The sequence below is a fragment of the Apteryx mantelli genome, chromosome 10 (genome assembly GCF_036417845.1).
Source record: "Apteryx mantelli isolate bAptMan1 chromosome 10, bAptMan1.hap1, whole genome shotgun sequence".
NCBI classification, from domain to species: Eukaryota; Metazoa; Chordata; class Aves; order Apterygiformes; family Apterygidae; genus Apteryx; species Apteryx mantelli.
This window is the reverse complement of record NC_089987.1, coordinates 5,964,829-5,980,071: the sequence shown is the minus strand read 5'-3', so window position 1 is coordinate 5,980,071 and position 15,243 is coordinate 5,964,829. Positions and strand designations below refer to the sequence as shown.

General features: G+C 44.8%; 1 protein-coding gene across 1 annotated transcript in view; it reads left to right on the top strand.

Annotated features, from left to right (window-relative positions):
- The first annotated feature begins 3,960 nt into the window (after positions 1-3,960).
- The window catches only part of GAN (gigaxonin), a 29,165-nt gene continuing 17,882 nt past the window's right edge, over positions 3,961-15,243 (top strand). Inside the window, exon 1 of the mRNA XM_067302444.1 lies at positions 3,961-4,144. Coding sequence (XP_067158545.1) covers positions 3,978-4,144 — 167 coding nt within the window. The 5' untranslated portion in view covers positions 3,961-3,977. The remainder of the gene's footprint in view (positions 4,145-15,243) is intronic.

The following is a 15,243-nucleotide window of genomic DNA, read 5'->3' as shown; positions in this document are numbered from 1 at the left end:
GCCTAAAAAATCTGCTTTGCTAATAGTTTTATGGTATAATTTTTCATTTTTATGAAGACAAAAATAAATAACTTGAAATAGAATATATGGTTTTATGTAGCATTCAATTGCACTTTAGCATTATTCAATCCTAATGTTATAAACAGTTTGTATTTAAATCAGTTTTACTTGGGGAGAATATCTGATATGACATTTAAAGTAATTAGATGATTACACTATCTAAAAGATAAATAGAAAGGTAATATTTCTTAATATTGTTAATAGTCTTTTTGTCTCTTTGTTAATAACAATATGCATATGAATGAGAAGAGTGTATTTCTAGCATAACCCAGATACACATGTTCAACAAATTGCTTAGGTAAAAGAGTGAAAGACTTAATTTAGACCTCATCTGAACCACTCAGTAGCTAAAACTACAGTCTGTTGTTCTGTCTAGGCATTTTCCTTATTATCTGCTCAGGAGCATCCAAGTTGTGATGCAGGTTTATCACTGCCTGTAACAGATGCTTCCTAATAAAAGTATACAACCTTCTCACTCATACTCACAGTTAAAAAGCATGTTTCAACCCAGAGTTCTAACACCAGGTACACTATGTCTGGTTTTTGGTATAGGAATGGCCCCTGAGTGTACTTCTGTTTTGGGATTTGGGGCATGGATTTTGCTTTAAATGACAGTTTTTGTTCTTTAAGTTGTATTTTCCTATTTTAGATACTTTTACTGTTGAAGAAAACTAGCTATACATCTGTCCATGTTGGGAGTTCATATGGTCTGTATGTATCATCACATGATTTGGGTATCTTTAACTCTTCAATATATCCATCATCACAGCATCTCTGCTACTCGCTTTTTTTTACAGGTAGGAAACAGAATGAAATCATTGTCATTTCCTATCTACCCATCAGATGAGAATCTGGCCTTTGGTGACTTGTTCATGATTGCGTAAAATGTTTATGGCAGAGCAGAAATTGAATCAACGTCTCCCACAGTTCTTGCTTGCACTGTAACAACTGTACCTCCCTTTCTCTGCTTAAGTCTTTACAGTTTGTAAGTATAAAGAATATGAAGAGTTTGTCTCCAGAATTTCATCTGTAGAATTCATTGTTTTATGTTTCTGGATGATCATGAGTTTGGATACAGAAGATACTTGGCTTCTGAGGAGCTAATTCACATTGGGCAGAAATTACATAATATGGGAACATCCATCATAAAAATAAATCAGATATGTTATCTAACATCTAAGAAAGGAAGTATGTTATATTCATTTAGAAAGAATGCAGAAAATAATAAATTATAAGAGCTTGTTTGAGGTATGATTTTTTAAAGTTTACTTAAAAAACAAAGTGCACCGTATTCACTTGGTCAAAGTTACACAGGATGTGATTAGTACGATGTTTGTCGTCAGCCTGAAAAAAAAACACAGTGATGTAAATCTAGATTTGCCAATCTGAGTATTCAATCCAGGTCCTACTGCACCAGAAACAATGTGGTTCAGACCATAAGTATGGTTAATCACAAATCTGTTTGAGAATGTTTTTAGCAGTTGCAATAGCAGCCTGATGAAACATTTAAGGTGAAGATGCTAACACACAGTATCATTTCTAGGCTGACAATACCCGTGAGGAATGCCTGTAAGTTTTGCCAAGTGGCTGCAAGGCTTGTGTTTTTTTCTGCTGTAGCAACATGACAGATGGTAGCAAGTCTGTCATTTGTTGTGCTTCCCTGACATCCTTCACCATGAATGAATGTTGAGGGACAGAAGGGTTTGAGTTGTCTTTTGCATCAATTAAAGTCATAAATTAGCACCGTGAAACCAGTGGAGTTACTGTAATGGCACAGAAAAGAATCTAGACGCACTGACTGCAAATAGAAATAGTATGGCTAAGTAGCTTCAATAAATGTAAAAAAACAGGAAATTGTTGAGCAACAGAATCAGGCCATAGGTGTGCATACATATAATTACTTCAAAGATGTTACAAATGGCCCTCTAGTTGGTACCAGTGTTTTTTTTTATCAACAGGTTCCATTAAATGGAGCAAATAACAAAACATAATAATTATTGTTCTGTCCAAGTGGATATTATCTGTCTCATTGCCTTGTCTCATTGCCCCACATACACAGCAGAAGCAGAATCAATTAATTTGACCTATTTACTAAATATATATACATATAGAATAATAACCAAAAAAAAAAAAGAGAGAGAGAAATACAGCTGTGCTTTCCTACATAATAATCCATGCAGGAAGCACGGAAACAAGCCAGTGTTTTTCTTTTTAAATAACCAGGCTGCTCAATGACAGCTTTCACAAGAGCTTAAACCACTACTCCCTTGAGTATGCAATTACCAAAGTATTAATAACAACAGGCAGAATACATCTTTTGCCAGCAGTGCAAGATGCAGAGCGCTCTCCCCTTGCGTGATGCTCAATGAGAGCTCTGGATCCCTTCTGCCCTTCCTCGTTCTGCCGTGCCTACGCAGAAGGAGGGCATTCGCCGTGCTGCATAATTACACCCCAGCCAGAAGTGGCCTTCTAATATTTTTAAATGGGTATGTTGTGTTACGCCAGTCACGTGCTGCTGGTGTTTCGCAGGAGTTAGCCTGGTTTTATGCCCTGCATTGTACCAGGATGTGAAACGCATTCACTGTTTCTCCTAAAATACTTGTTCAAAGCGGCACAACAAACCTGGAGCACGATGCTCCTCCCGGTGCCCCTCTCCCCCTCCAGTCCGCAAAGTACCTAAGCAAGGGTGAACTCCAGACACTGCCTTAAGCGGCTATTCGCCTTCTGCTAAAGCAAGCACTTGCGGCAGAGTTTTCCCTTACCGAGGCCGCCGTGTGCGGGCGCCCCAGGGAAATCTCCGTCTGGAGAGCAGCATAGCACGATGTCCGGTTCGGCAGCGACCATGTTGCCTTCCGAAAGCCATCCGTTTCTCTTTCCCATGCCGACATTCCCCAATACCTTTATTCTAATTTTTCCAGTGGTAAAACTATTTGGAGACACTACCAAACTGCATTAGGATGAACCACAGAATACAGTTTTTAAGTTTTCCCCATTTCGAATAGATGTATTTTTTAATGTCACGCCTGACGTCACTGATTTAAGGAAGTGCCAGTAATAAAAGCACGCTATCTACCGCAGATATATCACATCAGGCCCTCAGGAAATGCTGTTCTCCCAGTGGAAAGCAAAACAGTGATCTCCCGTTGCAGCAGGGTATTTCACAAACTGAGAAATCGAAGCCAGACCACTCGTAGCTCGGCGCGGGCCCGTGGCGCGCTCCTCCCTGCCGCCTCCTGCCTGAAACCACGGTGAAGTAGGCAACAGTTGTTAAAACACTTTCAGTTGGTGCAAATTCACAGTTTCACTACTTAAATATTGGATGCTATTAAAGAAGAAACAGATGGCATCAAGTCATCCCCTAATGCGCAACTGAAGTATGTTAAATATATGGCCTAAAACCTTGCGAACAGTCCTTCTAAGGACATTCTTTTTTGCCTGAAAAGGGCGTATTACCAGCGGGCGGGGACAGCTAGCGCTGTGCAAACGCATCTCACTTTATGTAGTTCCCATTCGCTTTTAAATTTTTAATGCGAATGTCTATCATCTTCACGGCCAGAAGAAAAAAAATGGTTTAAATGGTCACACTGGGGCAGGGGGGGAAAGAAAAGCAGCTTATTCGATAGGCAGCGCTGAGCGGAAGGGGGCCCCGAAGGACCCCCGAAGCGGCCCAGCGCCCCCAGCACCGCGCCCTCGCGGACACGGACGCGGACACGGACGCGGACGCGGACGCGGACGCGGACACGGACACGGACACGCGCGCGCCCCGCCCCGCCCCCTTCTGCACCCTCCCCCTCTGCCCCCTCCCCCGGGGCGGGGCGGCGCGGCCCCGCCCGGCGCGGGGAGATGACGTCAGCGGCGAGCGGCGGGCGGGTGGCCATGGTGCGCGGGCGCTGAGCGGCGCGGAGCGGAGCGGCAGCATGTCGGGGCAGAGCGCCGTGTCGGACCCCCAGCACCCGGCGCGGCTGCTGCGGGCGCTCAGCTCCTTCCGCGAGGAGAGCCGCTTCTGCGACGCGCACCTGGTGCTGGAGGGCGAGGAGATCCCGGTGCAGAAGAACATCCTGGCGGCCGCCAGCCCCTACATCAGGTGCGGCGGGCGGCGGCGGCGCCGGGGCCTTCCCCCGTGGCCGGGGCCGGGGCTGGGGCCGGGGCCGGGCTGGCGGCCAGGCCCGGCCCGACCCGACCCGCCGGGGCGCCGCTGCTGGCGCGATGACTCGGCCGGAGGCGGCGGGAAGCGGAGCCGCCTCTCGCCGCGGGTCGCCGGCCCCGGGCGGGGCAGGGCCGGAGCCGGGAGCGGGGCCGGGAGCGGGCGCCGCCGTGGCGCTGCAGCGGGGCCCCGCGGCCTCCTCCCGGCCCGCGGAGCCGCCGCCGCCGCCCCGCGCTCGCCCGGCCGAGGGGCCCCGCCGCGGCGGCCGCGCTGCCCGGGTCGCTGCCGCCGGGAGCCGCGGCCCCGCAGCCCCGGGGGTGACGGGCCCGGCGCGGCTCGGCTCGGCTCGGCAGGGGGCCGGGGGCGGCATCCCGCTGCTCCCGGCGCCTCCGGGCCCTCGCAGCGGCGGGCTGGTGCGGCGGGCGCTGCTGCCCTGGGGGCGCTGGGCGCCGCGGCGGCCGGGGCTCCCCGGGAGGTCCGCGCTTCGGGTCTGGTTTCTCTTTCTGAGTGTTTTTTAGCAGTCCGTAAGGCTCCAGGCAGTGGGGACGGATTCTGAAGCACATCCCTCTTTAAGTTTAAAAAAAACGGGTTCGTCCCATCTCCTTTTCCTCTGTGCCCTTGCAGCATATACAAACATACCTCAGAAATCGCCAGCGGTGTCAAACCAGGTCTGTGGCAGCGGAGCTGGCTGTTCTTGGCAGCGGGTGCCAGCAGCACGTGCAGGCCACACCGTGCTCAGCGCAGCCGCCGGTGCTGGGGGCGCCGACGACGTTCAGCACGGTCACGGTGTCGGGGCTGGCCCCACGCTGCCTGTCCTGGGCTAAACTTCCAGGGGAACCTTTTTCCAGAGAGCTCCGGGACAGCACCGTCAGCTTTCCTTGTACGCTCAGCAGCGAAGACTCCTGTGGCATAAAATAGCAAAAGTGTACCCCAATGGGAAGATTTTTATAGTACCTAGCTGCGTATTCGAGAGAGTAAATGAAATGTATGGGGGTGAATTGCATAGTGGTGCTGGTGGTTTTCTTTCTTTTCTTTTTTTTTTAAAGGTCCTACCATTTGCAGGTAATGAAGACAGGTATTTTGTCTTAGCACGTGAAGAAGGAGCAGACCTTTCAGTTTCACATAAACTTAGGATTATCATAAGGCTGTAGCAGACTTCTGCCTTGTGGTTCTATGATCTTTCAGGCAATATGATATTTTTGGGTGATGATTGTAGTTGTGATGATTGTAGAGCTTCAGCATTCTTAAAGTATAAAAATAACCTAAGAATGAATAGCATGTAAAGTTGGTGATTAACTTTTAACTGGATGTCAGTAATGGGCAGACTTAAAGGAACAGTTTTCTGACCTTTTAAGTTAAAATCTAGGCCTGATTTTTCTGTAATACACGGACTAGCATTATGCATCAGCTAGCAGGGCTGAAGAGTAAAATGAAATAAAATTCACCAAAATTAGAAGAGCCACAAGGATTTGAAAATGACACCAAAAAGCTGAAGTACTAAGTCATTTTTTTCAGTTCTTGTCTTAAGAAGCAGTTCTGGAAGACTGTGATGAAAGGCTCATCGGAGACATGAGGTCAAAATAAATATGAGCAGTTGATCCAATACTCTTCAAAATGCCAGGATGTTTTTAGCTTGTTGATCATCATTATGAATACTTTAGATGGCCCTGTGCCCTATCTGAAGTTAGTGTCCTAACAAAGACTCCGTGGCTGAGAAGAAAGGTTTGATTTAGATGGAAAGAGGCCATATTCTTGGAAAAACTGCTACTCTACTATAATTATCATATGGATTTACATGAACTGTGCAGCCTTTTGCTATGAAAAAGGCTACTTAATTAAAAGATACCATAAGTTATTCTAAAGAAAAGATCTTTTTCACAGAATTTCTTCTATAAGTATTGCACTTAGTCATTCATCTCTGAAAAATGTACTGGGAAACATGAGCTAATAAAGTGTATGTGAAGAGTCAGAAAGCCAGACGTAACTACATTAATAACAACAAAACAGTCATTAGAGTTGTGGTTGTTTTAAACTTAAAATTGTGCAGGTTCACATCCCATCAAGGAACTCATTAACTATGTGTGAATGTAGGTTACATGTATTAATATATAAATATCTTTTCTTTTTTTTAAGCTTACTCATTTTTTTTTTCCCTTGGACTTGCAACAGGTAGTGAACCATAAATAACACATACCGATATTCTTTCTATGGCACATTAAGAAACACGTCTGTCTTGCCTACCTTTGCAGAGCCTAATTTTTACCTGTGCTGCTTGTCTCCCTTCTTTCCAGCACTCCAGAATCTCTTTCTTATTCCAGTTGCTCTTCCTATTGGGTAGAATTGGTCAGGTAGGTTGCTGATATTGGAGAATTAAGTTTCTAAGACAAAATTAACATTTCAGTGGATCTTTTTAGAGATAAAAATCACCTTTAGCCTGTCCCTAGTTTCTGCAAATATTTAGTCCTGTTTCTTTTGAGTGTTGTTTTTTTTATAAAATGACTAACTTTTTTTTATGTAAAAAGTTATTAGAGGAGGCTCATGAATCTTATGTTGTATGTATTTGAAGGCTAGATGATTCCAAAGCATGCTTTGGTATCAGAATCTGTTTAAGTCTCCAAGTGAAAATTAATTTAGATTGCTTTCGGTTGAAAATTCCAATATAAAGCTCAGAAAATCTAGTAACTAATTTCAGAAAAATTATTGGGTAGAGAAGTGAGTGGGTATGGGAAATGCGCGCTTAGCAGTGAGGCAGCGGCGGGATCAGTTGGCGCCCTGTCTTCTCTTTCTGCCTATGTCTCTGTGTGCTCTGACTGGGGACAAGCTGGTGGGCAAGCTGAGAAGCCCTGCAGGACTTGCACGAACGCCTAGTTTAGGGTGTGAGTGGGAAAAGAGGTAAGCGTGGGACCTTCTGAGGGGGCGGCTTGGGTGTGAGCGGAGTCTGTGCGCTGAGGGATTTGTGCAGCCGCAGAGAGGAGCGCTACCTGTTTTTGGTTGTGCATGGAGGTGGTTTGGCTGGCTAGCTGCGACTAGGGCACTTGTAAATTAGAGTGATGTGGTTCCCCTCTAGTTATTTGGCAACTGGATTCTCCACGGAGCTCAGAAATGGCAGCTTCTGAGAGAAGAGGAGGGAGGACGTGAAGATGAAGCAGCAGCACACGGTGGTTCTACCAGTGTTGCAGGTCCCATCTGTCTTTCTGCTCCATAGGCTAGCTACTGCAAGTATGGAAAAAAGCTGCTGGATTTATGAATAAATTTGCTGTCTGTGGTACCAGTAAGACTTTAATTTTCATGGTACTTTGATTCTTGAGGTCTTGCCACAACTGCTTAATGCCAAGTCCCTTGCAGCTGTGAGGGCAGTGAGGTCTTGGGCGGTTGTGTGAATTCCCACAGAACTGCCTTATACGTGCAGGCTTATCTCATCCCTTTGCGTGCCCCTGGAGCAAATCCTGCCGCTTACAAAAACCAGAAATCTCCCTGCATATCTCTAACATCTTGTGGTCTGTTCCTGAGCCTGAGAACAGGAGAACCCAAATGAAGACGCTGCCCTAAGACAAAGCGTGGTTTGGCTCAACAGGATATGGCTCTGTATCCCAGAGAAGTTAAATTGGAGCCAGATTAGCCTATGTTTTTTCCATGCTGTAACAAATCAGCCAGAAGACTGCACTTTTTTTTTTCCCCCAAACACAGTTTTTGTCCTGGCAGTATCCCTAATGCAGACAAAATTCTGCTGCCCAAGCTGTGTTTCTGTTGGTTTTAACTTATTTCATTTGTGAACCTAGTGTGAATTATACTGGCGTAAGAGTGCTTTTGGCAGGGTAAAGTGTTTACACTTGGAAGTTTGGCATAAGTAGCGGCATATATCCGCAAACCTTTTATAGGGTAGATTTGGTCCAAGTATTCCTGGTATCCTCAACAGTAGGAGCAAATGTTCTCCTCCTAACAGGTCTGTTGCTGTCTAGCATGAGTAGTTTGTGGCCGGCTGAAGCTTGCAGCTCTTAATAATTTGGTAGCATGCTATCTGCCGGCCTATGTAGCAGGGTGCTCAGAAGAACTGTTTTAACAAGGAGAATGTCTGAACTCAACTTCTTAGACAAACTTAATGTTGTTACACAGTGATTGTCCTGTTCTTCTGTCTTTAGCACAGTATTTGAAATTAAATGAAGGTTTTTTGTTATCTCAGCATGTTTTATTTTCACACATAAACATGAACAGATTACAGGTGGATATATGTATGCAATACTGTTCTACGAGGCTCTCCGAACTTAGTAAAGGATCTACTACTATATTTTCATCTCTCTTTTGGGGTGGGGCTTTATTTTGCTTACCTGGAAAATGCAAAATTAAGTTCACATTGTTTTCCATTTACTTTAAAAAAAAAAAAAAAAAAAAAGCTGTACTCTTTTCTAAATTGGCTTTGGTGAGAAGTAATACGACAGCATTTACATGTTCTTACTTGTGCAGTTCAACTTTCTGACGCCCCCTGAACCTTGTAGACCGGATGATGTTGTAAGACCCTTGCCCAACCAGAAAACTGTGCCCTCTGCCATTGCCGCAGCAAACTTCAGGGGAGCCCTGCTTGGAAGTGCTCTCTGTCACCATATCCGTGTTCCTTTCCTCCAAGCGCTGTTCACTTGTAGTGTTTTGAGTTGTCACGAGTCCCTGAGAAGGCAGATGAGTAAAGCTTCTTTGTTGTGTAAATCTACGTGAGCGTTGCTAAGCCCTGGTGTGAAAGGTGGGATGTGACATGTAGTCTGCGGCTTCGTGGGAGAGCTGGGCTTGGCCACTGGGCAGGTTTTTTCCCACAACGGTCCCGTCTGACAGCGGTAACAGCACGAGGCAGAAGCCAACGTGTGCTAGTTGCTTCTGCTGCTCATTTCCCGCTAGCCATTTGTTCAATTTATGCTGGCGTTTATAAAAAGACCTTTTAAACGGTGTTCCAGAACTGTCTATTTGTGACTGATACTGAAATCACTAATAAACTGCTGTTAAAGTCGGGAGGTACTTTGGTAAGCGGGACCTTGTTTTCTCAAGTGATTTAGCTGAACCGTTCTGTGCTTGTTTCAGGTCAAAGGCGCGAGTCTGCTCTCGCTCTCCGCGTCCCTGCGTGCCCCCAGAGCCAGAGGCTGTGGTGACCCCTCATCCCGGAGGGTTTGCAGCCATGCCGCATTCACAATTTTTTATGAGAAATTTGTGCCAGTTTCCTGGGAACTGTGCAGGTTGCTGTGACAGTTTGAACTCTTGTATGAAGTTTGGACAAATCAGCAGGCCAGATTTTCCTTCCAGCTTTTAAAGCTGTGGGGGGGTTTTTTGGTTTGTTTTTGTTTTTTTTTAAATAGGGAGCATTTTCCCCATGGAACTGAGGTGTCGCCTGTGATGCTTTAGCGATATCCGAATTAGTCACTCTTTGTAAAGCCTCTCTGACTTTGAGAAGCAGTAAATCCAAATAGCGGCCAAGTGCAGAAGCTCTGCGTACGTGGCATAACTCGGGAGAAGGGCTTTGGTGTGTGTTGGGTCTGAGCGAGTAACCGAGGGGCAGCAGCGACGAGGGTTTGCTAGGAGCTTACGAGAGGGGTTTAAAAAGCGCTGTACCAGGCTTGCATGGGGAGTTGTTAGTTATATTCCTGTTCTAACAGGCCCCTAAAAGATGGCCTGAAGGAAGCAAGCAAAAAGGCTCTTGCCCAGCTCGGAACAGAAAGCAAATACGGCTGGGCGTCTTCTGTGCGTCCAGCTCGGGGAGAGGGGGAGGTGGGGGCGTCTTGGCTGCATGGCAGGACTCCGAGATGAAGCGGGGCGGCTGTGCGCCGTCTGGAGACACAGTTCTGTACGTACGTGCTTTGAGAGGCAAGCTGGGGTGGAAAGAGGTGTGGCGGAATGGAGATTTTTGGGATGTCTGGGTAATTGATACTCTCTAGGTAGCCTTTACGCCTGTGTTAATTGTCTTGTTTGGCAAAATCTGTATTTTTAAGAGGACATTTCTATTAATCATTTTTCTTGCATGCTCGAGAGTGTTTTGTGGCTGGAGCAGGGCTGTTGTGGAAGTGCCGATTTGCCTGGAGAAAGGAATGTGGAGAGCTGAGCAGTCTGGGCACTTGGTTGGTTGGATCCGTTTTGCTTGCGTTGGTCCCGGCTGCGAATGAGGACTAGCAAATGTGAGAATTACGTGTTTGACCGTCTTGCAGAATTCATCTCTTCTTGGCGCTCTGCTCGTTCAGACTTCTCGTTTCATCCGTGGTGTAAAGCTCTCCCTGAGTCCTGCTAGCGCAGCACTGCCTGTGTGCTGCCACGCTGGAGTATGGGTTGTGCCCCCTATTTCGTCTTTGCTGCTGCTGAATATAGCCAAGAAAAGGAACAAAAAAATCACTGTTTGGACAGCTCTGAAATTATTCGTTGCCTGTCAAGGAAGTAAGTTCCTAACTCCAGGTACTTAGCGACTATTTTATGTCCTGAGGCATGTTGGTTTATACCACCTGAACAACTTTAAGCTGCCTAATACAACTGTTGTTATTGTTTATGGACACATTTAGTACTCCGAGTTGTAGATTCTTGGCTCATTTCTTGTGTTGGTGAAATCCATACTTGTGTTTCCTTTTTCTTCTTGGCTGGCCATCACTTTTCCCTGCAGTCTTGCAGACCTCAGTTTTCCAGCTCCCAGTGTATTTAGAGTTTGGTGCTTTCCTCAGTTGGGTTCACACAGAAACAGTGCTTGTTACCTCTTCTGGCTGTCCTACAGTATTACGCACACGCTTTAATTTTAGGTGTTCTGCTTCTTTCTTCCTAGCAGTTGTGGAAATCCTAGTTACCCTGATGCGTTTTTCTTCTGTGTGCTGCAAGAACAAGATGAGGTGTAAAGAACAAGATGTGGTGTAAAGACCTGATAAAGTTTTCTTAGCAAGTTCATTGATGTTTTCCGAATGTGATTTCAGTAAGTCACAGAAGTGTTTAGGTTATTAGAGATGTTACACAGCACTACGTTCTTTAATATTTTTAATCGCAGATTTAACAATGTGGGTGTGTTGCAGTACTTCTTCCTTTTAAGAAAACATTTAAATAAATTTAAAAGCAGAGTTAACTTGACAGGAAACATTTTCAAGTAAGATAATGTTCAGTTCTTGATTTAAAGCTGTATTCCAGAAATGCCCTCCTTGGAAGTCATGGTTCCAACCTGCTACCTGATAGACATAGCAGTACTGTTAGTAGAAAGTTGCTTATAATTTTCAGCTGATGTGGAGTGAAAGTCTGATGAATCATCTATTAGTGAGTGAACTTGAGCATCCTATGAAGCACAGAAATGTCACAAGTGTCGTACTGATTTAGTTTACTGAGAAGATGCTCTGACCAGTTAGCTAGCTTGCTGCCTGCTAAGGAAAAGGGCTATTAGATGTTAAAAACAAAACAAACCCTTTCCAAATTCAATGGCACAAAAGTGCCGCGTTTCAAAAGGTATTTCTTATATAAGAAGGTACATCCACAAACCTGTCCCAGAAGTGTCGTGTTGTAAAAGGTGCTTCTTATATAAGAAGGCACATCGTAAATCTGTGCTTTGTGTGACAAGAGCTGAATCGGCTCCATCAGCTGCAGGCGTAGGCTTTGCTTCGCGCGGCAGGCGAGGTGTCTGGCTTAAGCCATCGGTGCCCAGCAGCCGACTCCTCTGCATTGCTTGTGTTTGTGACTTGTTGGTAATCTGAGCTGCTACAATTTTTTAAGAATTTCTTTCTCTTTTTTTTTTTCCTCCTTAAGTTGGCTAAAAAAAACAAAGTAAATTTAGGTGATACGTACTGTTGCTTAGAAGCTCCGAGAGGCCGTTGGTGGGGACCGTGTTAGTTGAGCGTGTGTTCTACTTATGGCTAACTCGCGTGTTTAGGCAAGACGTGCTGGTTGGGAGTAGATCTCATTTAGATTATAATCTAACTCCGGATGAGATCAGTGTAATCAAGAGTCGCTTCAGATTTTCGGGGTAAACAAGCTCTTTGAGCAAAGCCCATGAGCCCTGGACACCTGCCCTCTGCTGCTGTGGAAGGAATTGCTTTGTTCTTTTTTTCTACTGCGGCTGACTTGAAATTTTGGCTGACTCTTGATTTTTCTGTCCGTTGAAAACTTTAAGTTGTTCCTAGTCATTGTTCCTCTTAAACAAAGCTAGGCGACTTCTCCAGTTTTTTATGCTGAGCTAAGTGAACTGTTTTGCCTTGAGACCTGAAGTTGCAGTTACAGATAATCTTAAAAAGAGAGGCATAGCCAAAATACCCTGAAAGCTGGCACTCTTCGCAGGGTGTGGTGAAGACAGCCTTTTATGCCTGCTGCTAAAGGCCAGGGTGCGACCTCAAAGAAAACCTACTGATTTGGTTGTAAAATATCTTTTTGGAGGAGGGGAGAGGGTGGGGTAAAATGCTGCATCATGTTTTTGTGTCTGACCTATTTAACGATATGTTTATTATTTATTTGTTTGCATGCAGAAAGACCAGCCTTGATGGGAGAAAAGTGTTGCAGGTATAAAGGCAGACAAGTAAGACTCGTGAACCCACATAAGGAAGCCCAAATTAGGAGACTAAATTAATGGTGTTTGCATTGAAACCAGAATTTTTAAGTTTTCTCCTTATTGATGCAAAAACTCGAAATACTGACTTGCCGTTTTTGGTGCTCCCTAATGTTTGATAGTGATCCCGTTCTAGCTTGGGCCTGAGTCACAACTGCGAGCATGTTTTAGTCTCAGTGCATGTCTTTGCTGGTAACTTTGGTTAGAGGTGTGACTTCTTTTTAAAATGCTCTCCCGAGAAGGCCAAAATAGTGGTGCGGATAAAGGGTATATTAGCGAAATGACTGTATTACTCTCTTTGACTTGGAAGGGTTGTTTTGCTGCTTCAGTCCTAAGATTTACTACTGTATTGGCAAGGCTTCGCTAGCGTGCATTGGCCCTTATGGTTAGTCTGCTTGGAGCAAAATCATTCCTTTTGAAAGAAGCTGTCTTTCCAAATTAAAGATATTTCCCTCTTGTCTCTTGAAGTTTTGTTTCGGACACGTTACTACAGCTTTATAAGCAGGTCAGTGGAACTGCATTGTTGGCTACTTTTCCCATCCTTGCAGTGCAGAAAGTTTTGATTTATTTTAACCTCTGCTCTTTTCTCATTGTCAGGTATCAAAACCAAAGCAACTGGCTCTGTCTCCCAGATTTTCCAATTACTGTTGACTGTAAATATTGCAAACCCACTTGAGGTGAATGTGGTCTGGAGTATACTCTTTTATGAGGGTGTAATCTTGGCAGATGTGTTTTCTTTACCTGATTAGGTACAAATATACCAGCGCTCTAAGGATTAAAGCATTCCAAGAACTATACTGTTGTTTTCTTATGTCACTGTTGTAGAAATACATTAGGTTATCTTTCCATAACAGTTTGCATGTAAGGTAGAGACTTTAAAGACAAAACTATTCCCACAGAATTATGTCTGACTCAGTTGGGAAAGCAAACCTTATATGTGGTGTTTGAGTCCTTTGTTTTGTCTTTCATTTTGTTTTTTATTCCCCCCCCCCCCCCTTCTGAGGTCAGCTGTAAAAGATAAAACAAGTTTTCAGGCACAAGGCCCTTTTCTGAACGGGCCTTGCTTGCATCTTGGTTTAAAAAAAAAAGTGTTTTAAAAAAAAAAAGGCAAGTTGGAGATCTGACTTAATTTGACTAAGAACTTTGGACAGTTTTAAATTTATCTTTTTTTTTTTTAAGATTTGAATCTGTTTTTGACCAGTTTTATGCTGTTAGATGTGAATTGTGACTCCTAACAATATCAAAACTTGTTCTTTAGTCCTTATTTTCATTTTAATGATTTGCCTTGCTCCGGTTGTTAGTTACCTTTGCAGAGGAGCTACTTGAATTTTTTCCTTCCTACTGCCTTATGCAGTGACATTTCAGATGACTCATTGAGACTGTATTCCTTAAGTGAGGTGGAAGAGCAGAGTCTAAATTTGCGTGTCTGTAATACCACAGTTGTTTTCCTGGCAGGTATATGCCAAGCTGTTTTCCTGACAGGTATAAGAGATTTCATAATTCTTGGGCTGTTTTTGTAGAACATTTGATTTATGCTCCTGTATAAATCGGAAGCAATTTTGTCTTATGGTGGTAAACTTAACTGAAAAAGCGAAAACACATTTCTAAAGTGCTTAAAGGACAGAGTCAAGCTGTTGAAAATTAAATGACTTAAGAAAACGGGACGAAGGAATTTTGGGGGTAGTTTGCTTGTTTTCCTCTCTCCAGCTCCTCCCCGCTGCGTATGCATCTCTTAGTCAAGTGCGCTCTGCTCCCAGGTAATAACTTTTCTGGTCGGCTGTGAGGTTCTTTTTCCTTCTAATTCTTGATGTTTTCATCTTTCATCTGCATTAAGGAAGACTGAGGCAGCCTTTCCTCCTGTGGTTTGGCAACTGGAAACGCCGTGCAGAGGGAGCAGCTCTGGTGCCGGCGTTGGAAGCAGTCGTCCTGCGGTTGGGCAGATCTCTGCGTGTCAGTCTGGTGATTTCCACTTCCAGTTTCGGCCGTGCAAATCCTAGTCTGAATAAATCACTGCGGAGAAGAGCAGAACGGGGAAAGGAAATGCCCTTTCCTGGGAGGGAAGGGAGGTCGAAAAACCTCTCTAAGTTTGGAACTGTTCTTCTGAAGTGGAATTTGCTAGAGAACCACAGTTAAACCAGCTTTTTGTGACCTGCTGTCCGCTCCCGTCTCATCTGACCTGGGAACAAACACGTTTGGAAACTTTCTTCTCTGTTGCGTGTATTACGACAAGGGTGCCCAAACTTCAGTTCACTAGCGAGGTGTGGGAGTGGGTGCTGATGGCAGCTGATAGCGGGTGATGCAAGAGGCGGCGTCTCCTTTCCCTCCTTACATCCGCCCTCCTTCCTCCTCCTCCCGCTTTCTTACCAAACACTTCCACACTGGCCTCGCAATTTTATCTTAATCTTTTTTTAACCTTCTCAGCCCTAAACCTACTTATAATACATCCCTTTATTCACCTTTTTGTTTTGTTTTTCCTTCTCTCCTCTCCTCCCGTCAGCCCGTAGCCGTC